This window comes from Amphiura filiformis, unplaced genomic scaffold, assembly GCF_039555335.1.
Source record: "Amphiura filiformis unplaced genomic scaffold, Afil_fr2py scaffold_112, whole genome shotgun sequence".
NCBI classification, from domain to species: Eukaryota; Metazoa; Echinodermata; class Ophiuroidea; order Amphilepidida; family Amphiuridae; genus Amphiura; species Amphiura filiformis.
Window position 1 is genome coordinate 146,896 of NW_027305576.1, and position 25,742 is coordinate 172,637.

Below are 25,742 nucleotides of genomic sequence, written 5' to 3' on the forward strand. Positions count from 1 at the left end.
ATAACGAATGTCTAATTTCAAATCTCGAATGTCTAAAAATGCAATTTTTGGGTCAAAATTTTTGATGTCAAAAAGTGGTGTCAGATGACTCCATGGCCCTTGATCGGTGTAGAAAAGTGGTTTTAATTTTCGGAAATCACGGATGTCTAATTTCTAATCTCGAATGTCTAAAAATGCATTTTTTTGGGTCAATTATTTTCGGGAAGGTCAAAAATGGTGTCGTATTACTCCTGGACACGTATGTCTAAAAACGAATGTCTAAAAATTGAGATTTTTTGGTCAAAATTTTTCGAATGTCTAAAGTGGTGTCGAATGTCTAAAAATGATGTCCAATGACTCCATGACACGTGATCGGTGTACTAGGAAAGTGGATTTTAGATCGAAATTCTGCGGAATAACGAATGTCTAAAAATGCAATTTTTTGGGTCAAAATATTTTTGATGTCAAAAAGTGGTGTCAGATGACTCCATGGCCCTTGATCGGTGAAGAAAAGTGGTTTTTATATGACACTTTTCGAAAATCACGAATGTCTAATTTCTAATCTCGAATGTCTAAAAATGAAATTTTTTGGGTCAAAATATTTTTGATGTCAAAAAGTGGTGTCAGATGACTCCATGGCCCTTGATCGGTGAAGAAAAGTGGTTTTATATGACACTTTTTGAAAATCACGAATGTCTAATTTCTAATCTCGAATGTCTAAAAATGCAATTTTTGGGTCATAATTTTTTGATGCCAAATTGATGTCAAAGTGGTGTCAGATGACTCCATGGCCCTTGATCGGTGTAGAAAAGTGGTTTTTATATGACACTTTTCGAAAATCACGAATGTCTAATTTCTAATCTCGAATGTCTAAAATGCAATTTTTGGGTCGAATATTTTCAGGAAGGTCAAAATGGTGTCATATTACTCCTGGACACGTGATCTGTGTAGAAAAGTGGTTTTTAGATCGAAATTCTGCGAAATAACGAATGTCTAAAAATTGAGATTTTTGGTCAAAATTGTTCGAATGTCTAAAGTGGTGTCGAATGTCTAAAAATGATGTCCAATGACTACATGACACGTGATCGGTGTATGAAAGTGAATTTTAGATCGAAATTCTGCGGAATAACGAATGTCTAATTTCAAATCTCGATTGTCTAAAAATGCAATTTTTTGGGTCAAAATTTTTTGATGTCAAAAAGTGGTGTCAGATGACTCCATGGCCCTTGATCGGTGAAGAAAAGTGGTTTTTATATGACACTTTTCGAAAATCACGAATGTCTAATTTCTAATCTCGAATGTCTAAAATGCATTTTTTGGGTCAAATATTTTCGGAAGGTCAAAAATGGTGTCGTATTACTCCTGGACACGTGATCTGTGTAGAAAAGTGGTTTTTAGATCGAAATTCTGCGAAATAACGAATGTCTAAAGTGGTGTCGAATGGCTAAAAATGATGTCCAATGACTCCATGACACGTGATTGGTGTAGGAAAGTGGATTTTAGATCGAAATTCTGCGGAATAACGAATGTCTAATTTCAGATCTCGAATGTCTAAAAATGCAATTTTTGGGTCAAAATTTTTGATGTCAAAAGTGGTGTCAGATGACTCCATGGCCCTTGATCGGTGTAGAAAAGTGGTTTTAATTTTCGGAAATCACGAATGTCTAATTTCTAATCTCGAATGTCTAAAAATTAATTTTTTGGGTCAAATATTTTCGGAAGGTAAAAATGGTGTCGTATTACTCCTGGACACGTGATCTGTGTAGAAAAGTGGTTTTTAGATCGAAATTCTGCGAAATAACGAATGTCTAAAAATTGAGATGTTTTGGTCAAAATTTTTCGAATGTCTAAAGTGGTGTCGAATGTCTAAAAATGATGTCCAATGACTCCATGACACGTGATTGGTGTAGGAAAGTGGATTTTAGATCGAAATTCTGCGGAATAACGAATGTCTAATTTCTAGATCTCGAATGTCTAAAATGCAATTAATTAGGTTAAAATTTTCATGATTTCAAACAGTGGTGTCATTTAACTCCACGGCCCTTCTTCGGTGTAGAAAAGTGGTTTTAATTTTCGGAAATCACGAATGTCTAATTTCTAATCTCGAATGTCTAAAAATGCATTTTTGGATCAAATATTTTCAGGAAGGTCAAAATGGTGTCGTATTACTCCTGGACACGTGATCTGTGTAGAAAAGTGGTTTTAGATCGAAATTCTGCGAAATAACGAATGTCTAAAATTGAGATTTTTTGGTCAAAATTTTTCGAATGTCTAAAGTGGTGTCGAATGTCTAAAAATGATGTCCAATGACTCCATGACAAGTGATCGGTGTAGGAAAGTGGATTTTAGATCGAAATTCTGCGGAATAACGAATGTCTAATTTCAAATCTCGAATGTCTAAAAATGCAATTTTTGGGTCAAAATTTTTTGATGTCAAAAAGTGGTGTCAGATGACTCCATGACACTTGATCGGTGTAGAAAAGTGGTTTTTATATGACAATTTTCGGAAATCACGAATGTCTAATTTCTAATCTCGAATGTCTAAAAATGCATTTTTTGGGTCAAATATTTTCGGGGAGGTCAAAAATGGTGTCGTATTACTCCTGGACACGTGATCTGTGTAGAAAAGTGGTTTTTAGATCGAAATTCTGCGAAATAACGAATGTCTAAAATTGAGATTTTTGGTCAAAATTTTTCGAATGTCTAAAGTGGTGTCGAATGTCTAAAATGATGTCCAATGACTCCATGACACGTGATTGGTGTAGGAAAGTGGATTTTAGATCGAAATTCTGCGGAATAACGAATGTCTAATTTCAAATCTCGAATGTCTAAAATGCAATTTTTGGGTCAAAAATTTTGATGTCAAAAAGTGGTGTCAGATGACTCCATGGCCCTTGATCGGTGTAGAAAAGTGGTTTTTATATGACACTTTTCGAAAATCACGAATGTCTAATTTCTAATCTCGAATGTCTAAAATGCAATTTTTGGGTCAAAATTTTTTGATGCCAAATTGATGTCAAAGTGGTGTCAGATGACTCCATGGCCCTTGATCGGTGTAGAAAAGTGGTTTTATATGACACTTTTCGAAAATCACGAATGTCTAATTTCTAATCTCGAATGTCTAAAATGCAATTTTTTGGGTCAAATATTTTCGGGAAGGTCAAAAATGGTGTCATATTACTCCTGGACACGTGATCTGTGTAGAAAAGTGTTTTTTAGATCGAAATTCTGCGAAATAACAAATGTCTAAAAATTGAGATTTTTTGGTCAAAATTTTTCGAATGTCTAAAGTGGTGTCGAATGTCTAAAAATGATGTCCAATGACTCCATGACACGTGATTGGTGTAGGAAAGTGGATTTTAGATCGAAATTCTGCGGAATAACGAATGTCTAATTTCAAATCTCGAATGTCTAAAAATGCAATTTTTGGGTCAAAATTTTTGATGTCAAAAGTGGTGTCAGATGACTCCATGGCCCTTGATCGGTGTAGAAAAGTGGTTTTTAATTTTCGGAAATCACGGATGTCTAATTTCTAATCTCGAATGTCTAAAAATGCATTTTTTTGGGTCAATTATTTTCGGGAAGGTCAAAAATGGTGTCGTATTACTCCTGGACACGTATGTCTAAAACGAATGTCTAAAATTGAGATTTTTTGGTCAAAATTTTTCGAATGTCTAAAGTGGTGTCGAATGTCTAAAAATGATGTCCAATGACTCCATGACACGTGATCGGTGTACTAGGAAAGTGGATTTTAGATCGAAATTCTGCGGAATAACGAATGTCTAATTTCAAATCTCGAATGTCTAAAATGCAATTTTTGGGTCAACATTTTTGATGTCAAAAGTGGTGTCAGATGACTCCATGGCCCTTGATCGGTGAAGAAAAGTGGTTTTATATGACACTTTTCGAAAATCACGAATGTCTAATTTCTAATCTCGAATGTCTAAAAATGAAATTTTTTGGGTCAAATTTTTTGATGTCAAAAAGTGGTGTCAGATGACTCCATGACACTTGATCGGTGTAGAAAAGTGGTTTTTATATCGACACTTTTCGAAAATCACGAATGTCTAATTTCTAATCTCGAATGTCTAAAAATGAACTTTTTGGGTCAAAATGTTTTGATGTCAAAAAGTGGTGTCAGATGACTCCATGACACTTGATCGGTGTAGAAAAGTGGTTTTTATATGACACTTTTCGAAAATCACGAATGTCTAATTTCTAATCTCGAATGTCTAAAATGCAATTTTTGGGTCATAATTTTTTGATGCCAAATTGATGTCAAAGTGGTGTCAGATGACTCCATGGCCCTTGATCGGTGTAGAAAAGTGGTTTTTATATGACACTTCGAAAATCACGAATGGCTAATTTCTAATCTCGAATGTCTAAAAATGCAATTTTTGGGTCAAATATTTTCGGAAGGTCAAAAATGGTGTCATATTACTCCTAGACACGTGATCTGTGTAGAAAAGTGGTTTTTAGATCGAAATTCTGCGAAATAACGAATGTCTAAAAATTGAGATTTTTTGGTCAAAATTGTTCGAATGTCTAAAGTGGTGTCGAATGTCTAAAATTGATGTCCAATGACTCCATGACACGTGATCGGTGGAGGAAAGTGGATTTTAGATCGAAATTCTGCGGAATAACGAATGTCTAATTTCAAATCTCGAATGTCTAAAAATGCAATTTTTTGGGTCAAAAATTGTTTGATGTCAAAAAGTGGTGTCAGATGACTCCATGGCCCTTGATCGGTGTAGAAAAGTGGTTTTTATATGACAATTTTTGGAAATCACGAATGTCTAATTTCTAACCTCGAATGTCTAAAAATGCAAATTTTTGGGTCAAAAATGTTCGGGTAGGTCAGAAACGGTGTCATATTACTCCAGGACACGTAATCTTGGTAGAAAAGTGGTTTTTAGCTCGAAATTCTGCGAAATCACGAATGTCTAATTTCTAATTTTGAATGTCTAAAAATGCAAATTTTTGGGTCAAAAATGTTCGGGAAGGTCAAAAATGATGTCCAATGACTCCATGACACGTGATCGGTGGAGGAAAGTGGATTTTAGATCGAAATTCTGCGGAATAACGAATGTCTAATTTCTTATTTTGAATGTCTAAAAATGCAATTTTTTGGGTCAAAAATTTTTTGATGTCAAAAAGTGGTGTCAGATGACTCCATGGCACTCGATCGATGAGGAAAAGTGGTTTTTATATGGCAATTTTTGGAAATCACGAATGTCTAATTTCTAACCTCGGAATTTTTTTGGGTCAAAAATTTTTTGATGTCAAAAAGTGGTGTCAGATGACTCTATGGCACTTGATCGATGTAGAAAAGTGGTTTTTATATGACAATTTTCGGAAATCACGAATGTCTAATTTCTACTCTCGAATGTCTAAAATGCAAATTTTGGGTCAAAAATGTTCAGGAAGGTCAAAAATGGTGTCATATTACTCCAGGACACGTGATCTGTGTAGAAAAGCGGTTTTAGGTCGATATTCTCCGAAATAACGAATGTCAAAAAATTGAGATCTTTTGGTCAAAATTTTTCGAATGTCTAAAGTGGTGTCCAATGTCTAAAATGATGTCAAATGACTCCATGACAAAATGGTGTCAAATATATGTAGAAGACTTGAAGTATACATAAGAGTTGTTTTAGGTCGAAATTTGGCCAGATAACGAAGATACAAAATATTGAATATTTTGGCCAACATTTTCGGATGTCCAAACATGGTGTCAAATATATGTAGAAGACTTGAAGTATACATAAGAGTTGTTTTAGGTCGAAATTTGACCAGATAACGAAGATACAAAATTTTGGGTATTTTGGCCAAAATTTTCGGATGTCCAAAAATGGTGTCAAAAGACTTAAGAAGACTTTTAGTATACATACCAATCGTTTTTAGGTCAAAATGTGGTTAGATAACGAAGATACAAAATTTTGACATTTTTGGCCACATTTTTTCGGATGTCCAAAAATGGTGTCAGAAGATTGTAGAAGACTTAAACTATACATTTCAGAGTTTGATTTTAGGTCGAAATTTGGCCAAATAACGAAGATCCAAAATTTTGTATATTTTGGCAAAAGTTTTTGGATGTCCAAAAATAGTGTCAAAAATTGTAGAAGACTTGAACTATACATAACAGTTGTTTTTAAGGTCGAAATTTGGCCAGAAAACGAAGATATAAATTTTTGAAATTTTTGGCCAAATTTTTTGAATGCTCCAAAATGGTGTCAAAAGACTTTAAGAAGACTTAAACTATACATAACAGTTGATTTTAGGTCGAAATTTGGTCAGATAAGGAAGATACAAAATTTTGAGTATTTTGGCCAAAATTTTCGGATGTCCCAAAATGGTGTTAAAAGACTTACGAAGACCTGAACTATACATTACAGTTGTTTTAGGTCGAAATTTGGCCAGATAACGAAGATACCAATTTTTTGAGTAATTTGGCCAAAATTTTCAGATGTCCAAAAATAGTGTCAAAAATTGTAAAAGACTTGAACTAATACATGACAGTTGTTTTTAGGTCGAAATTTGGCCAGATAACGAAGATACAAAATTTTGGGTATTTTGGCCAAAATTTTCGAATGTCCAAAAATGGTGTCAAAAGACTTAAGAAGACTTTAAGTATACATACCAATCGTTTTAGGTCAAAATGTGGTCAGATAACGAAGATACAAAATTTTGACATTTTTGGCCAAAATTTTCGGATGTCCAAAAATGGTGTCAAAAGATTGTAGAAGACTTAAACTATACACAAGAGTTTGATTTTATGTCGAAATTTGGCCAAATAACGAAGATCTAAAATTTTGAATATTTTGGCAAAAATTTTCCAATGTCCAAAAATAGTGTCAAAAAACTGTAGAAGACTTGAACTATACATATTAGTTGTTTGTAGGACGAAATTCACAAAAATAAGGAATTTCACAAATTTTATATTGAACGTATAGAATTATTCAATTGCGAATGTCTAATCTCTAATCTCTAATCTCGAGCCAACTTCACCTCGCTATGCCAGCAAGCTGCTGACCTGCTGGTAGCTTTAAATACACCACTGGCATCCACTGTCTGTCAATGGGCTATTCCATTTAAAATTCACACTACCCCTGTGGAAGATTTTGGAAATATCTTCCACATGGGGAGTATGAATTTCAAATGGAACCAACACATTAGCAGCTCCATTTAAAACTCACCCTCCCTCTGTGGAAGATCCAAATTAAATCTTTCTCAGAGGATGTATGAGCTGCCTAATGTGCTCATTCTATTTTAAATTCATACTTCCCCTGTGGAAGATATTTCTAAAATTTCAGGGGGAGTGTGGATTTTACATGGAATAGCCCAATGTAAGTTGAATAGAGTGAATGAACATGGTATTAAAAATGACTGGTCATCATTTTCTTTTCGGTATTTCCTTAAAAAACAACATACCTGATATTTGTCTTCGCCGGTGAGCTCAAATTGTTCACGAATGTTATATTTGCTACTTATCCTGCGTTTCAGCGATTTGATTGAAGAGGTTTTCTCTAAAGTTACTGTCCAGATTGCGTGTTCAGGTGAATCAACATGCACGAAAAGTTGAAGAGTAGATTTTAACCTGAAAAGAAGATGAAAAAATAATTTAAAACCGATTGACAAGCAGAGGAGAGGGGGAGAGGGAGGGGAAGGGGAGGGGCAGGGAAAAATGAGACATAGGAGAGAGGGGGAAAGGACGGAAAGGCAGTGTTGGCAGTAGAAATGTGGGGAGGGAGGTCTTATTTGAGCTCTCTGACATACCTTGGGACTTCAGAACAAAATGAAATATATGTTTTATATGAGAAGAAAACATCGAAGGGTTCAACAGACATACAAATGTTAGTGAAATTTGCCAGATTTCGACTAGACCACCATTAAGGGTAATTCGTAATTACGTCCTTATTTTAAGCAATAGATACATATTGACGTGAAAATAAGATAAACAGTATGTTAATAGCTTTGTAGGCTATATGTGACACGATCTGGTCCATGGGGGCCAAAGGCGGCAAATTTGAAACTGAGATAAAGGTAAAAATATGGAGTAAAAAACAATAAAATACATAAGAAAATAGACATCAAAAACTTCATAAATTTAGAACCAAGTATGCTAGACCTTTGGTGTTTTCAGTAAACGATAGCCTATTGTATGTGTAATGTAATAATTACAGTAACTCAATTTTCAAAAATGCCTCCTTTGGCCCCCATGGACCAGATGGTGTCACATATATATTTAAAAATACAAAAACTGTGCATTGACTTTAACTTATGAACCAATTAATATGACTTGAACCAACAAGTGCATTCAAAATTTTGAGTATACGCAATGAGTTTGTTCATAAATTTAATATAATAGAAAATATATTAGAAAGCGTGTTTTACAAAAATTAGAATGCATGCAGAGCCTGATATTAATTTTAATACATGTCTATAGCCTTGATTAATACAGTATACGAAAAACACCTTAAAAACACATGGTTTTGCCCATATTTCAAAAAAAAAAAAAAAAAAAAAAAAAAAAAAAAAAAAGAAAAGGGATTTAGCTATGTTTCATTTGGCAAAACAGGATGATATTTTTTAATCCAAAACATGTAGTGCTGTATTTTTAAGGAATCAGGAGTAGGTAACTTAGGGTTTGGGGTACGATCAGTGTTTGGGTTAGGGTTAGTTGAGGGTTACATTAATATAGAATACGAATAAATGCAATAAATCATTTATAACGACCATTATTGTTTTTTGGATTGATGTCCATTCGGACTAGACTAACGAGTTATAAGCAAATTTACCTCTTCTTGGACTGCGATTCGTTGGGTGGGCTGATGAGATTTATTTTGTTGGAGTAATCCCTAGTCCCATTTGGTGCACATTGCGGAATAAGTTGTGGCTGTCGGCGTTGTGTACAATGCAATAATGATGTTTTAAAACGTTTGTGTTTTTCTCTAGTTTTCATTCGGCATTTACGAGTCACAAGTTTTGATTCGGAGTGATTGTATGTAGCAAGACATCCATGAAGCTGCCTCCATTCTTCAACAGATTCAGCCGATTTGGGAGTAAACCAAATACCTTCAGCCATTGTAATTGTTAGATTCGATATAACTCACAAAATATGCCTCATTCGTTGCTGAAATTAAGAAAGAAATAACACAGATTATGCCCTTCACAATTTTTAATTTAATTAATTATTAATTACTTATTATTTTCTTTATTTTGAAACGAGCAGTCACAGCTCAATATCAACGGTAGCGGTACATTTTGGCACCGCGGATTTATTATATTGCAATTATATGGTTGATATTATACTTTGATAATAATGCAGGGGTGTTATTTGTTTGTTCAGCATCATAGTTAAGATGACCAAAGTAAGAATGTATCAAGTTAATGGGGTATTTCTTTTTAACCCTGTACCTCTACAGGTGATGTTTTACTATTATCACCTAAGGTGATGTATTAAGTAAAGTAGCTAGCTATATATACTAGTAACTCTCCAAAGCTGTGGCACCTGTACTAAGCCAATGCCCTATCAAACCGGACACTCTACTGTACTGAAAACATAGTGTTGTTTTATCATGTTATATTGGGTAATAATCAATAAATTATCAAGTACTTTTTAAAATAAATTAATATTTCCCTTTCTGCACTATGCACCTTGATTTATATTTGAATGTTTTAATAAAATATTTTAATTAATTATTAATTAATTAATAATTAATTAAATAATAATTTAATGAATGAATGAATGAATGAATGAATTAATTAATTAATTAATTACTGCATAAATAAATAAATAAACCCCTCAAACAAAGAAACCCGTAAATAACCAAACCCATACATGAATTTATTAATAGGTAAACAATGTAAATAAACACACCAACAAACAAGTTATTTTTTTGCTTTGAAAAAAAACAATGGTATCCCCAATATGTTTGCGTTTGCTTGAAATTCATATTATTAATCTTTTGAATACTGAGAGACAGAATGAGTAGTTATTTATTAGTCAATAAATAAATAAATAAATAAATAAATAAATAAACTAGAGTCAACAGACGCTGAATACAAGCCGCAGTTTGACCCCTATAACTTGACCCCTGGGTTACAGATGGGGCCAACTGCTCTTGCATTGTGCTTAGGATGGCATAAGAAATATTCTTGGTGAATTTCAGCTTAATCGGAACTTAAACATGGATTTTGATTTTTTTAAATTTTTGATTGACCTTTTTACCCCCTTAATTATCTTTGAAAAAAAAAAAAAAAAAAACCTTATGTACATCGACAAAATGCATTGTTCCAATTTTAATTAAAAAATTCTAACCTGTTCAATTCTTGAGATAAAAATTCTTGAAGTTATTCAGCTAAAAACAGGAAGTGACCCCTTATTGACCTTTGACCCCCAAAATAAAAATACCATGCATACATCAGGAAACACTGATTCATGTATGATGGTTATATTATTCTGGTCTGTTTACATTTTGAGATAAAAAAATTTTGAACAATTTTGATAATTTTGGTTTTTGACCGGAAGTAACCCCTTAATGACCTTTGACCCCAAAACTGTAGGCATCCTAAAGACCCTGGATAGTAGCAATGCATGTGTGCTAATGGCGACTCTCTGCTATGTAATTTGTAAAGACAGTGATTTTTTGAATATTTTTTGCACATTTTTCGGACTTTGACCGAAATGACCCCTTAATGACCTTTTGACCTCAAATCTGTTTACAAGTTTTGAGCACTTGTTAACGTTGATTCATATGCATGAGTCACATGATCATTGCATGTAATTTGTGGAAGGAGTAGCATTTTTTGTGAAATCAACATTTTTGACCATAAGGTCAAGGTCAAAGGTCACAGCGAGGTCAAAGTGAAATGGAAGGTTTGGCCTAGCCCAGTGGTCATTTGGGTCAAGTTTGATTGAAATCTGTCAATCCCTGGCGGAGCTATGATTGGTTGCCAGAAGAAAGAAGAAGAACTAGATCTGGTTACAGATCGGGACCTAGCCGGGGACGGAAATGCCAGTCTTAACTTAAAGTTTGACCTTTGACCGGCTATTATGGACATCTCACACCATTAATGGTGCATCACTGTAGCATGTAGGGGCTTTATCCGTCTTCCATAGGCTGAGATACAGCTACTTTTCCGTAATTTTAAATATTTTTTTGCAAATTTGACGTTTTGACCTCCTTAATGACCTTTGACCCCAATATAAAAAAACCCTCATATACACCGAGAAAATGCATTGTTACAGTTTAAATTTAAAAAATCTGCTATGCTTAATTATGGAGATAAAAATTTTTGAAGTTATTTAGCTTAAAACCGGAAATGACCCCCTTAATGACCTTTGACCCCTTATCTGTGAACACCCTATAGACACCGACCAAAGTCGAGTCACATGTTCTAAGCATGTCACCATCACATGTAATTTGTGGAAGAAGAAGCATTTTGAAGATATTTGGTTTTATACCGGAAATGACCCCTTAATGACCTTTGACCCCAAATCTGTGAACACCCTATAGACACTGGATATAGACAATGCATATGTGCAAGTGACGTCATTGTAGGATGTAACATGTAAGGGAAGAAGCATTTTGAAATTTGTTGCCAGAAGAAAGAAAGATCCGGTAGCATTTCAAGACCTAGCCGGTGTCCCGGCTAGGTAAGAAGAAAGAAGAAGAATTGAGAAGAGACAGCACAAGCCGACGTTTGACGTCGGCTTGTAATAAATAAATAAATAAATAAATTAATTAATTAATTAATTAATTAATTAATTAATACAGTAAAAAAACCCAACATGCTATCAACGGCAAAACACTTAACACTACTGAAGTACTACCCTTGTATTTGCTGTTCACATTTAGCATGTAGTACATGTACCGACAGGCAGGAAAAAATTATAACGCAGGGGAATCCCACACAGGATCATGCAACCGTTTAAAGGGATGCACCAGTTTAGACATTATGTGGAGGCATATGTAGTTTGTGGAATAGAAGTGGGGAAAACCATATATTTTAAATATATGGGAAAACTTGCACTTTGTGGGGAAATAGTGGGGTGATGGTCGCCTTCACGTTGGACTTCAAGCTGACAAATGCCATGAAATAATATCGGGTACACTTAAGGGATCTAGAATGAGCGTTTATGGCGTTTCGACAGTATTTTTTGTGGGACATGAGAGCACCTCAGACGTATCGAATTGCATTCTGAATACGAAGCATGTCTTTCTGTAATCAAATAATTTTCATTTTTTGAAATTCACGATATAATGTAAATTTTATGACAAATTATTAAAATTTGATATTTTTCACATTTTTGATATATAACAGTCCTCGAAATAAATTTTATAAATCTAATGATATATTCTTAAAGTGTATGTAGCTGGGAGGAAAAGCCGACGATCAATTGAAAATTTTGACCTTTTATATTGAAGATATGGATTTTTTTTCCCAAAACTAGCATTTCTTAGTACCACAAAATTACTTGAAAGTGATCCTTGTTCTCTAATAAGCCTATTTATTTGAAAAATCTATTACAAATCGGATATATATATAAATTAAATAACATGACAATTTAGTCGGTGAGCGGAACGAGCAAAGCAAAACAAAACACCGGTCAATGGCATGTACGCCTTACCTGAGAAATACATCAATGGCAACAGATGTACATGTAACACATGCGAAGTCAAAATCGATATGTATTGTACAGGGTGAGTAAAAAAAAAGTGCAATAGAGAAAAAAAATCCATTTTTATTTCAGAACTAAGTTTAGGTTTTAAAACATTTTCTAAATGATATATCCATTAGTGACCTTGTGTGAAAAAATCAAGGAATTAGCATTTACCGTTTTGTTTTGATGACACATTTTATAGCGATACCCAATTTTAATGTTTGTCCAAGAGACATCTAAAATTTGAATGTCAGCCTACTCTGTGTAAGGTAGATTTGGGACAACTGCCATTTTCTTAACCTCCTTGGCATTGAAATAAAATGGAGCACCCAAAGTGTTATTGCCCTTGGTCTTGTTTAAGGAGAAGAAACATTATTTGTTGTTATTTTCACTTTAATTTACTTTAAAGATGTTTATTCTCTATCAAAAACATACAAATTTGTAGGCGGTTTTTTCAAATGTCGTAACGAAATGCGGGCAAATTGAAGTGGAGTGAATTACAAATCATCCAGTAAGTTGAACATATTGGGATTACAAAAATAGGAGATGGAGTCGAGTGAGCTATGAAGGACTTTTAGTAATGTTTGAAAGTTTGTTTGAACAGAAAAAAAGAAATAAAAGCAACGCAAAAATCAACCTTATTTAAGTTAGTCAGTTTCAGAGCTGGTGCTTTTATCATGCATGGTGTGCTCTCATTCAAAATACACAGTACCTCGTGGACAAGTAATGAAATTGGGTATCGCAGCAAAAGGACTTATAAAAATTAAACGGTAGTTGCGATTCACTTCATTTTTTTCACAGAAGGTGACTATTGAGTGTGGCATTAAACTTTCAATAATTTGAAATTTCAATCGATTCTTTGCTGTATTGCACTTTTTGAACTCACTCTGTATATGTATAGGGCCCTATGGTCGTATTTTCCGTATGCAGAAACACACAATTATCAACAATATAGCTAGCGCTATAATACAATTGATTTTATTTTTGAAAAGGCCATACATACCAGTAATATATAATACATAAACAATAATATGTACAGCCCTCTTAGTGCATTTTGTGCAAATTGGATCACACACCTGAATGGAGTTCTTTTTTAATGGACATTTTTATTTCACATGTATAAGTATACGATGCCCGGATACGATGATAAAGATTAGAAAAGACTGAGAAGGCTGAGGCCTATTTAGGGACTTAAAGGTGCATAAAAAAGAACCACATACAATTGACCAACAAACAACTTGAACAAGTACGAATATAATTAAAGTACTTCTGAATAGCCGAAACAACAAACGTGCTATACCTAATTGAATTGGTTATGAAGCAAAGGTGCCATACCAGCGTCAGAAACAGAAGCTATTGGCACTGGATGCACCATTTTAAATTATGTGGGGATAGCACTGAAGGTATACAAGTTGCACATCCTGAAGAAAGAAACAGGATAAAAGACTCACCTCACACTGGATAAAGGTTGACAAACAATTGTGTTCGTGATCACATGCCTTTAATGAGTTGGCTGGTATTATCGAAACTCGCCCAGCTTCGCGGCTGAAGCCACTCCATGGTAGAGTGAAGCCCATTATGCCCCTTTAATTGGCAAAATCCAGACTACTTCATTTCTAGCACGAAAATTAACACCGTACATGCACATATTGCATTGAAACACTTCATGTTCAGCAATGTTTAGTGTATACATACATGCATATAGAGTCTACAACATAATGAATCATCAAAAATCACAATTTTCCCTAAATTCCAACCGTTAACAATTTGATTGAAATGAGCAATAGTAAAAACGAACTTACATTGTGACAAATAGGATCTATCGCATCCAGCTTCGAACAGCAGATTATGGAAAATTATATAATTTACACTCTTGATTTTTCCAGACCTGGATTTTTCTCTGTTCTCATCCGGGTTCCAACAAGTGTGCACGCAGGAAAAATAACTTCGGGGAAGTCCCACATCTGACATAGAATCATGCAACCGTTTAAAGGGATGCACCAAGTGCACGAAGTAAGGACGATCCACGGGTCAAAGCGCGTAAAACACAAGCACTGAATGGGCCATTTTATGTTATGCGGGGATAGCTTTTAGAATAATTAAAAAGTTATAGAACTTGCATATTCTGAAAAAAAAACCAGGACAAAGAGACCATACTGGAATAAGGGTTGACAAATTGCAAAAAATATTCATACTTTTTGTACATGGCTGTGTAAATCTGGCGAAAGATGCGGTTCAAAATAATATTCCTATTATGCAAATAGATAGGACAAACGTTATACGCTATTAATATATTGATATCCAATAGGAACGTAAGGGGGGGGGTAGGTGCAATGCGCGCAACCCGGACCTTTAAAACATACTGTATTTGTTTAAATGTTACTTTTACCTTGAAAATTAGGTACCTTAAAATTACCAGTTTTATTAGTCACCTACCTTTTTGTGGGACATGAGAGCACATCAGACGATGGGTGTCAATCCTGGGGGGGGGTGGTGAAGGGGCACATGTTACCCCACCTTTAGGCAAAATGACCCATTTATGTTCTTTTAAGCCACTTTTTGACAATTCAGGGCGATCCCCCTATTTAAAGTCGGATTGGCGCTTATGCATCAGACACACCAAATTGCAATATGAATACGAGGAATGTTCTTCTGATATCAAATAATTTTGATTTTTGGGATGTAAATTTATATCTTCAATACGAAAGGTCAAAATTTTCATACATGTATGATGGCCTGTTTTTCCTCCAAGCTAAATACACTTTAAATAAATATCATTAGATTTATAAAGTTTACTTCGAGGACTGTTAAATGTCAAAAATGTTTATATAATAATCTACCATAAAATTTGTAATATATCTCGAATTTCAAAAAATATAAATTATTTGATATTAATAGGACATTCCTCGTATTCAGAATGCAATTTGCTGTGATGTGTATTATGAATATTATGCATTTTACCTTAATTTCTTATCTCGTTTGCTGAGAGGAGCTTTTTGAGATAAGTTACATATGTACGATTGCTCATGAGATATTTGACATTTAACCTACTTGACTCTTTAACTCCTGAACTTACCACCCTAGTGCAATATGCTTACTGACTTTAAAAAAAATTTCCTAGCAATGAGAGGATTAATTTATAGTATATTACAACATGATAGAATATATTTTATTTTGGGCCCATTATGACCTTCGACCTCGTAGGAAGCATAGGGGGGAGTAGAAAAAATTGAACAAATTCTAGTTTATGCTAAAAAACATTGGTTCCGCAAATGTAACAAGAAAAAATGCTAACTCAAATATCACTACACAGTGCCATGTACTAATGATGTACTTTGATCAGCGTCACGCGTCATATCAAAAGCAAAGACCTAAAAATAAAACAATTGGTCATTGACAGGAAATTCCCCAAGCTTTATTCTCGGACTTATTTATACGCATACAAAAGTAAACCCAACATTTTGGAAGTAAAAACTCAAATTTTCCAAAATATATGTACGCCTACCCCTTTTTAGTTTGTTCAAATTTTATGTTAGTAATGCATAATGCATAATGGTCACCTTACATGATAATGAATTTTACATGTGGAACCTCTAGTGAAACACTTATAGATCAATCCACAGTGTTATGCATGCTGGGTGTTATGAGGCTATGGAATTGACATAAACTGCGTCATTTAATGTATGAGCTTTGGATGTAGGCCTACGCAGTTGATATACGTGAATCATTCACTGTGGAAAGAGAACTCGATCCCCGATTCGATCTCTCTTAGATCAAGCAATGCAATAGTTATAAAGAGCTCAACTGATACACAAAGTCATAATCTTTGTTCTTCTAGTAGGCCTTTACTTGTTCTTCGGTAAGTATGCATTCATTACCATATCATGTAAACTAATCGCATAAGCATAATGATTGAATGTCGTATCCTGTGTAAATAATATCCATTATGTTTATAGCCCATATAGAGGTTATCCGTGTTCTATATTTAAGCTGCATATCCTACCAGCGACTCATATACCTTGTTTAGGACTTTCAAAAGAAGTACCTGCATGTGCAACCATGATTATTTCAAAATAGCTCGCCAAAGTCATGAGGAATACTACGGGAACCAGCGCCTTTTGTTAGAAGTCACGCATGAGTAAAGTGGATAACCTCTATTAAGGTTACGGAAAGAAACGTATAAAAGAGTATAAAAGACGTATAAAGTAGTTCTCTAAAATCAAGTTTTCTCAGCAATTAGATATCGCAGTAAGAGAAATGTTGGCGCGTTGGATGTACCTCTATATTATTATTATTATTATTATTATTATTGTTATTATTATTATTATTATTATTATTATTATTATTATTATTATTATTATTATTATTATTATTATTATTATTATTATTATTATTTTGGAATCCGTTTGAAATCCGTTCGTTTATATCCTTTTTACACACCATGTAAACGAGACCAAAAGTGTGTTCATGGTTTTTTTTTCTTCAAATGTGCCCCGTATAAAACCACGACTGGTGATTGCTTTCTCCTTGTTTGTATTGTGCTACAAACCGATTAATTAAAGAAATAATGTCACCATTTATCAGAACCAAATATAGTACCGATTATATTTACGCTATCTTGATTACGGCAAGTACCTAAATTATTTCTCAACCTCCTGCCACTCGCTATCCCATTAAATTTTCACTCCAAATTGAAGCTAGTATTGCAAAAATGAGGTTTTTCGCCACCAGTGCGTCCAATTTATTTAATCGCATTGATATCAAGAAATTGCGTAAACTGATGCGTAGCCGAATGGTTAGAGCACTGGACTATGAATCTACTATGGGTTCAAGCTTTTGAGTCCCTCTTTTCTTTATCCTTTTCTTTTTTCCTTTCTATTTTTTTCCTTTCTTCCTTTCTTCCCTCTTTTCTTTATCCTTTTCTTTTTTCCTTTCTATTTTTTCATTTCTTTCTTTCTTCCTTCATTCATTTCATTCATTCATTTCATTCATTCATTCATTCATTCATTCATTCATTCATTCATTCATTCATTCATTTTTTTTATTTCCACAATTCACATAAAAATAACAAAATACGGACTAAAATATCATTACAAATAAATTTGCCTATGTGCACTAAGATCTTAGTTCAGATTCAGATCATTAGCGATAGATTATTCATGGCAACCATGAACAAATAAACAGTTTTCAGTTACCATGGCGAAACATTATGTGCATGTGGGTATCAATGAATGATAGCTGGTGATCATGCAGCTGCTTAATTTATATGCTATCGTCAATTTTGAACATTAAAGTTATACGAGGTATTAATGGTCGAAGCAGCCATAAAAATCGATTTTCATTATCTGAATCAATATATTATTGAAAAATAACACTTTGGTGTTTTGCAAAAGTTCATTCTACAAATCATATACTTTGAAAACAATTTATTATTGTTAATGAGTTATGTACGTTTTACAAAAGTGTTGTTGTTTCAGCCCTCTTTACAACATAACTCAAGAACCACAGGACCTAGAAAAGTATATCTATGATATTTGAATTCTTCTACACGCCCCGGCTACACGCTCGCTATGAATTGAGCAATGCAATTTTTGCTGAAGCTCACTACTATTCGCAAGATGCTGTGAACTACATTTTTTGTTGCTGCTTCGACCAACAATACATCGTATTACCTTAACAGGAAAGCAAATACATTTAGTCTACGTTTAGTCTCGCTTGGTATTCAACTAACTTAGACACAATTTTAAGTGTATTATTGAAACCGATAAAATTGCTCAAAATATTATGCATGCCAAAAATCCTTTTTTAGAATGAATGTTATTCATATTTCATGTATCAGTTCATCACAATATTTTACATTATATCATATTCGGTTTGAATATTTTCTGTCATTTTCTATCATATATTTTGTACTTTTCTTATCCATTAAATATATTATATCAATATATTTTGTAATTTGTATTGTATATCTTGATCTACAATATATAATGCATTGTAATATTCATTCAATAATTGTATATATTCTTGCAATTTATTATTATCATTTATTATTATATTACTAGAATCATGAATAATGTCATTGTAGATGATTGATGAATAAAATATGAATATATAAGTATCAGCTGATTTGATGTTATGATATGAAAATGTTTTTACCTCACAGGACCTCACATGTTTTCATACAATCCTAGATAGTGAGAACCAATCAGAGCAAACGTTAGTAAAATATGAGGCGTGCATAAACGTTGTACAATTGCACGGGCATTTATGTTTACTTGCATTTTCCAACATTTTTAGTGACAATTTTGTTATAAAAATAGCAAAAATCACGTGATTTTTTTTTGTCATGTATGAAATAGGTTAATAAAAGCCTATCCCTTATTGTCCGAGAAATTGTACAAAATAATGCACTTGTACTGAGATGTTGATCTCACTGACCTTTTTGTTCCTTAAGACCGGAGGAAAAGTTCGACATATCGCACGACTCTCTAGGATATTTTGTTAAAAAGATACAAAGATACGTGCACAAAGTACAATAAGTGACTATGTCTCATTAACCAATGATCGTACAGATACGCGACCACTGACCTTTTTGTTCCTTATGACCAGAGGAAAAGTTTGACATACAGCACGACTCTCTAGGATATTTGGTTAAAAAGATAGAGGATTAAGTGCACAAAATTAAAAAAGTGACTATATCTCATTAACCAATGGTCCTACAGATATACGACCGCTGACTTTTTTGTTCCTTATGACCAGACGAAAAGTTTGACACATTGCACGACTCTGTAGGATATTTGATTAACCCTAACCGCCTAAGGGCTTTTTGGCGACGGGAAGGGAAAGAAGGAAAGAATAAAGAGAGAAAAGAAGGAAAGAAGTTGTTTGCTCTGGGTGGGATTCGAACCCGAGACCCCTCGCATGCCAAGCACTCGGTCGGCGACACTTTGCCACGGGTCTTGGGCTTCGCTGGCCAAGAAGGAAATAAGCTGTTTGCTCTGGGTCGGATTCGAACCCGAGACCCCTCGCATGCCAAGCACTCGGTCGGCGACACTTTGCCACGGGTCTTGGGCTTCGCTGGCCAGCGAAACCGTGCCTATATATCACTTAGGGCGATTGCGTCATCACACCACGTGGGATGCATGCACGAACAGCGCATATATCAAGTAGTATTTTGTAGTATTCAGGAGCGTTAGGGTTAAGGAAGCCTATGCTGAGTTTCGATAGTGGTAACCTAACCCTAACCGCCTAAGGGCTTTTTGGCGACGGGAAGGGAAAGAAGGAAAGAATAAAGAGAGAAAAGAAGGAAATAAGCTGTTTGCTAACCGAACCCTAACCGCCTAAGGGCTTTTTGGCGACGGGAAGGGAAAGAAGGAAAGAATAAAGAGAGAAAAGAAGGAAATAAGCTGTTTGCTCTGGGTGGGATTCGAACCCGAGACCCCTCGCATGCCAAGCACTCGGTCGGCGACACTTTGCCACGGGTCTTGGGCTTCGCTGGCCAGCGAAACCGTGCCTATATATCACTTAGGGCGATTGCGTCATAACACCACGTGGGATGCATGCACGAACAGCGCATATATCAAGTAGTATTTTGTAGTATTCAGGAGCGTTAGGGTTAAAAAGATACAGAGTTAAGTGCACAAAGTACAATAAGTGACTATATCTCATTAACCAATACAGATACACGACCACTGACTTTTTTGTTCCTTATGACCAGACGAAAAGTTTGACCTATAGCACGACTCTCTAGGATATTTGGTTAAAAAGATACAGAGTTAAGTGCACAAAGTACAATAAGTGACTATATCTCATTAACCAATGATCGTGCAGATACGCGACCACTGACTTTTTTGTTCCTTGTGACCAGAAGAAAAGTTTGAAATATGGCACGACTCTCTAGGATATTTGGTTAAGAAGATAGAGGGTTACGTGCACAAAGACCAAAAAGTGACTATATCTCATTAACTAATGATCCTACAGATACGCGACAGCTGACTTTTTTGTTCCTTATGACCAGAGGAAAAGTTTGACATATCGCACGAATCTCTATGATGATTGGTTAAAAAGAAAGAGGGTAAAGTGCACAAAAGTACCGGTACAAAAAGTGTCCATATCTCTTTAAACCAATGATATTAGGCCTTGACCACCAACGTCAAAAAGAACTATAGATTGACCCAGTATAACACCCCTAATCATCCATGAAACCCTTGACCCACCACTTACTCTCAATGACACCTCTTGACCAACCATGACACCCCATGACCCACTCCGACACACCATCACCTTCTGAGAACCTTATCATATGGCACTTGAGTACCAAAGATCCAAAATAAAAATGACAGACACGTCTCTTTATAAAGGAATTTGATCAATAATTGATATTTTCAAATTGACGTATAAGTGACATATATATTTATTGCTTTTAAGCTTTCCCTCCGGTCTTTCCTTTTAAAGGGAATTTTATCGAACGAATTTCTCAACACGCATGCTCAATTCAATTAATAAATCAACCTCTATGCAGAAAACAAATTATCGTTTTGTCAAAAAACACTATTTTCTCTGAAAATAGTGACATTTTATGTTTTTTATATTACACACTATCATCGCTTGAATATTTGTTTTAATAAAAGTATCATAAATATTTAAGGGATCCAAAATGAGCGTTTATTGCGTTTCGACAGTATTTTTGTGGGACATGAGAGCACCTCAGACCTATCGAATTGCATTCTGAATACGAAGCATGTCTTTCTGATATCAAATAATTTTCATTTTTTAAAATCACAATATAATACAAATTTTATGACAAATTATAAAAATTTGATATTTTTCAAATTTTTGATATATAACAGTCCTCGAAGTAAATCATATAAATCTAATGATATATTCTTAAAGTGTATGTAGCAGGAGGAAAAGCCGACGGTCAATTGAAAATTTTGACCTTTCATATTGAAGATATGGATTTTTTCCCAAAAGACCTAATTTTTTTGGTGTTTTGGGAAAAAATCCATATCTTCAATACGAAAGGTCAAAATTTTCAATTGATCGTCGGCTTTTCATCCCACCTACATACACTTTAAGTATACATCATCAGATTTATAAAGTTTACTTCAAGTACTGTTAAATATCAAAATATCAATTTTAATGATTTGCCATAAAATGTGTATTAAATTGCGAATTTCAAAAATCAAAATTATTTGATATCAGAATGACATTCTTCGTATTCAGAATGCAATTCGATATGTCTGATGTGCTCTAATGTCCCTAAATAAATACTGTCCAAACGTTCATACCCCAGCCCTTAAATGAAGGTAATTATAATGTATTATAGTCAGGCTTTCCCCATGTTCCCACGTTCGATTCAGAAGTAAACACTAAAATGATCCACGGCGCAAAGAGCGTAAAACACAAACACTGGATGTTATGCGGGGACAGCTTTTAGAATAATTAAAAAAGTATAGAACTTGTACAGTCTGAAGAAAAAACAAATAGGAAAAAGAAACCAATCTCATACTGGAATAAAGGTTGACAAATGGCATAAACATTTATATCTTCTATACATGACTGTAAATCTGGCAAAAGATGATGGTTCTAATATTATATTTGATTTATTTATAATTTTTCCTATTATGAAAATAAAGATGAGACAAACGTGTTACTGGATAAAAAGTTGACAAACAAGTTTTTTTGTGATCACACGCCTTTAATGAGTTCGCTGGTATTATCAAATACGACGAACTTCGCTGTAACCACCCAATGGTGGAGTGAAGCCCATTATATCCCTTTAATTGGCATAATCTAGACTATTTCATTCCTAGCACGAAAATTAACACCGTACATGCACATATTGCATTGAAACTCTTCATGTTCAACAATCCCTCATTTCAAATCATTAGTTTTGGTTTCTCTTTTGTTCAGAAACCAAAAATCAAGGGATTAAAAAGTGGAGATGAACTGGTCTGCAATCATAACACTATTGTGCTGGGAGGACACAAGAGGGTATATATAACCAAAAGTATAATGGCCTATAAGCATACGTATATAATAGCCTATTGTGCTAACATTGTCATTATCGGATATCTATCAACGCGGGCGACAGTTGATGTTCTCTGCCGTAGGTGGCACACTTTCTTGACACCTTATAATTACACCCGAGTTCTATACGAGGCCTACATGTAGAAATCATGTGCATATATTGAGGGGTGTGGGGGGTGTTTTGTTTATTTGTCTGAAATATAAACGATGCATGATGATGTAGATGATTTGATTATGAATTAGATTATTCCCCGGAAAGCACAACCCATACCTCTTACCTACGTTCCCTCCGCCACCTATATATAACCTCCTCCCTCTTCCCCTCCCCACACTCGATATCGACTCTTCCCTATTATTCCACTCCACTCTTGAGCTCCCCTCTCCCCCTCCTTACCTTCCCACTTCCAATGCTCTCCCTCCCCCCCGGTCCTCTTTCCCCCTTCCCCCTCCCCCCCCCCCCCCACACACACACACCCTCTTTCCCTGACGATCTCTTCTCTCTCTCTTCTCCAATAAATATTAAACCAGCTTTCTATGATATTGGTCTTCCGTCATGCGACATGCACATAAATAGAGTTGTGTATAATAGTGTTTATATCACTCAAGTATCACTCAAGTCAAGTGTCTATTGTAATGTCTGTGGAAATATTTCGATGGTCTATATATTTTCACAGTGAAATAAGCCAAGGCTATTTCGTAGTCTCAAGTCAATGCTTTCAAACTAAATCAATGCTTTCAAATGTAGACTGCTTTGTTCGACTTCTCTGCTCGTGAATATTGCACTGCGAAGTTTAAACATTTCTTTTGTATACTTAGATCAGGTAACTTCAAATCCTGTAATTTTCTTCGTCACACCACTTATAAGAAACTGAAACCAAAACCGAAACTACCTGTCACAAATGTTTAGTTTTAAACAAAAGGTAGAAACAATGAGTTCGATATCTTGTGATTCAAGTGGTTAGGCAGGACAATAGGAAACCACGTGACCAAAACCAAAACCAAAACTAAAACTAAACATTTGAAATGAGGCAATGTTTAGTGTATAAGTGATCTCTTTTTTACAGAAGTAGGGAGGGTCACTATGATATTAATGTCGATAATTATGTTAAATTCAGCCAAGGGAATGGGAAGGACCATCCCACCACTAGATTATCTTCCGATCCATTTAAACTTAAAATTCAACGTTGCAAAACAGAAGCGCACGTGACTTTTTATTTTAATCGCGAAAGAAACAATGTCTAGAGTACACAGCCGCGTTAAATGTAGTGTGATGACTCAAGTTCATAGCAATTTAGGCTCAGGTAATTTTTTTATAGATGGCCTCGAATTCTTTGTCCGATTGCCTGAAATTGGTGATATTAATCAAAGTATATTTTAAATGGCAGCTATTTTGAAATTAACGATAACAGTGAAAGAGCATTAGTTGAAATTAATTAGTTCAAAGAAATTTTGGAGCCTCCAATGTGATAAATATGGTAGTGTTACGCACAAGCCGAGTTATGTCGCAAAATATAATGAATATGGCGGGCAGTTTGAGATCCAAAATGGCTGCCAAACGGCTGCTCGATAAAAATGCGATGGTAACAACTTGATTAGAGTTCCTTGGCCTAATCTCCGCCTGAAATTGTCAAAAACGATGTAGCCAAAAAGCCAATCAATAACACAGGCAACCGTACTAAATCATGACACACCTTTGTTATGTATGTGACCGAGCAACGCGCCAGTATTTTGTTTACCATTAAAAATGCCAAGGTATGCTATATGTTGCAGTTGAAATTGAAACAAACAGAAATGATGCATGATTTAAATTAGGAATTTTGAGTTCGATAGTAAAACAAAATACCATGTTTAGTGTCGGTCCTCCATTTCGTTCAGCTATTCGAAGAAGTTATTTGAATAGATCCTATTTGTCACCATGTAGGTTAATTTTACTATTACTATTTTATTTATTATTAAGGGTAAGAGGGTAGGGAAAATTGTGATTTGTTGCTGATTCATTTTTACTGCATATAATATTTATGAAGAATGTATATGTACATGTCACTGAACATTTCTGAGCGCCCGCTTGAAGAGTTTCAATGCAATTAATACATGCACGTACACAACAATTCAGTACTATATTGATGGTTTTCCACCCGAATTTTTCAAAAACAGTCCAATTAATGAGTTGAGTGATATTTTGGTGAAGTTTTGCAACCTGATCTTGACCACTGGATCATTTCCACTCCAATGGGCATCCAGTCTTATTATTCCTATTTTTAAAAAGGGGAGTAAAACTGATCCAGCAAATTACCGTGGTATTTCTTTACTTCATATAATGAGTAAAGTTTTTTCTAAAGTTTTGCTCGAAAGGTTAAACTTTTGGGCTGAGGCTGAAAATGTTTTCCATCAAGAACAGGCCGGCTTCCGTAAAGGTTTCAGAACCACAGATAATGTTTTTATATTGGATACAGTTATCAATAAATATCTTTCATGGAAGCGTGGAAGGGTCTATATAGGCTTTGTAGATTTTCGTAAAGCTTTTGATTTAATAAATCATGATGCTCTATTATTTAAGCTGAAACGATATGGTATTACTGGTAATGTTCTTAATGTTTTGAGTTCAATGTATATGCAATTAAGAGGGTTTATCCGATAGACTCAGATGGTAGGTGGAAGATGGGGGTCAGCAAATTTTGTTCATATTTTGTCAATCAAACATGTGTCCATGAGTATTTACAGTGGAGGTATTAAAAATTTTGAGGACCCCCACTGGGAGATACTGGACCCCCTCAAATTGACCCCCATGATTGTCTTCTCAGACACAAAAACTTTGAAATGTGCACTAACTTTTGATTAGGGCCACGTAATAACGCGCATCTGCAGACATTTTATTTATACTTCACAGTAATTATACACATTTTGTCTCGACATAACAATTAAAAATTCTTTGTACAACATTTGGGTTGTTCCATTTTCAGAGAGGGGTGTAATGGCCTTTTCAGCAATTGTGTAAATGTGAAAAATCCTAATTTTGAAGCAAAGTTTGCAAGATGATTGTGAGAGTTCCTCAATATTTTTGTCAAAG

The 25,742-nt window shown here is 34.6% G+C and overlaps 1 protein-coding gene across 1 annotated transcript in view; it reads right to left on the reverse strand.

The window, feature by feature from the left end:
• Nucleotides 1-14,562, reverse strand: part of LOC140145001 (uncharacterized) — a 76,511-nt gene extending 61,949 nt beyond the window's left edge. Inside the window, exons 1-3 of the mRNA XM_072166793.1 lie at nucleotides 14,446-14,562; nucleotides 8,775-9,109; nucleotides 7,408-7,573 (exon numbers count right to left, since the gene is read on the reverse strand). Of these exons, the coding sequence (XP_072022894.1) occupies nucleotides 7,408-7,573; nucleotides 8,775-9,061 (453 nt within the window). The 5' untranslated portion in view covers nucleotides 9,062-9,109; nucleotides 14,446-14,562. The remainder of the gene's footprint in view (nucleotides 1-7,407; nucleotides 7,574-8,774; nucleotides 9,110-14,445) is intronic.
• Nucleotides 14,563-25,742: the final 11,180 nt, after the last annotated feature.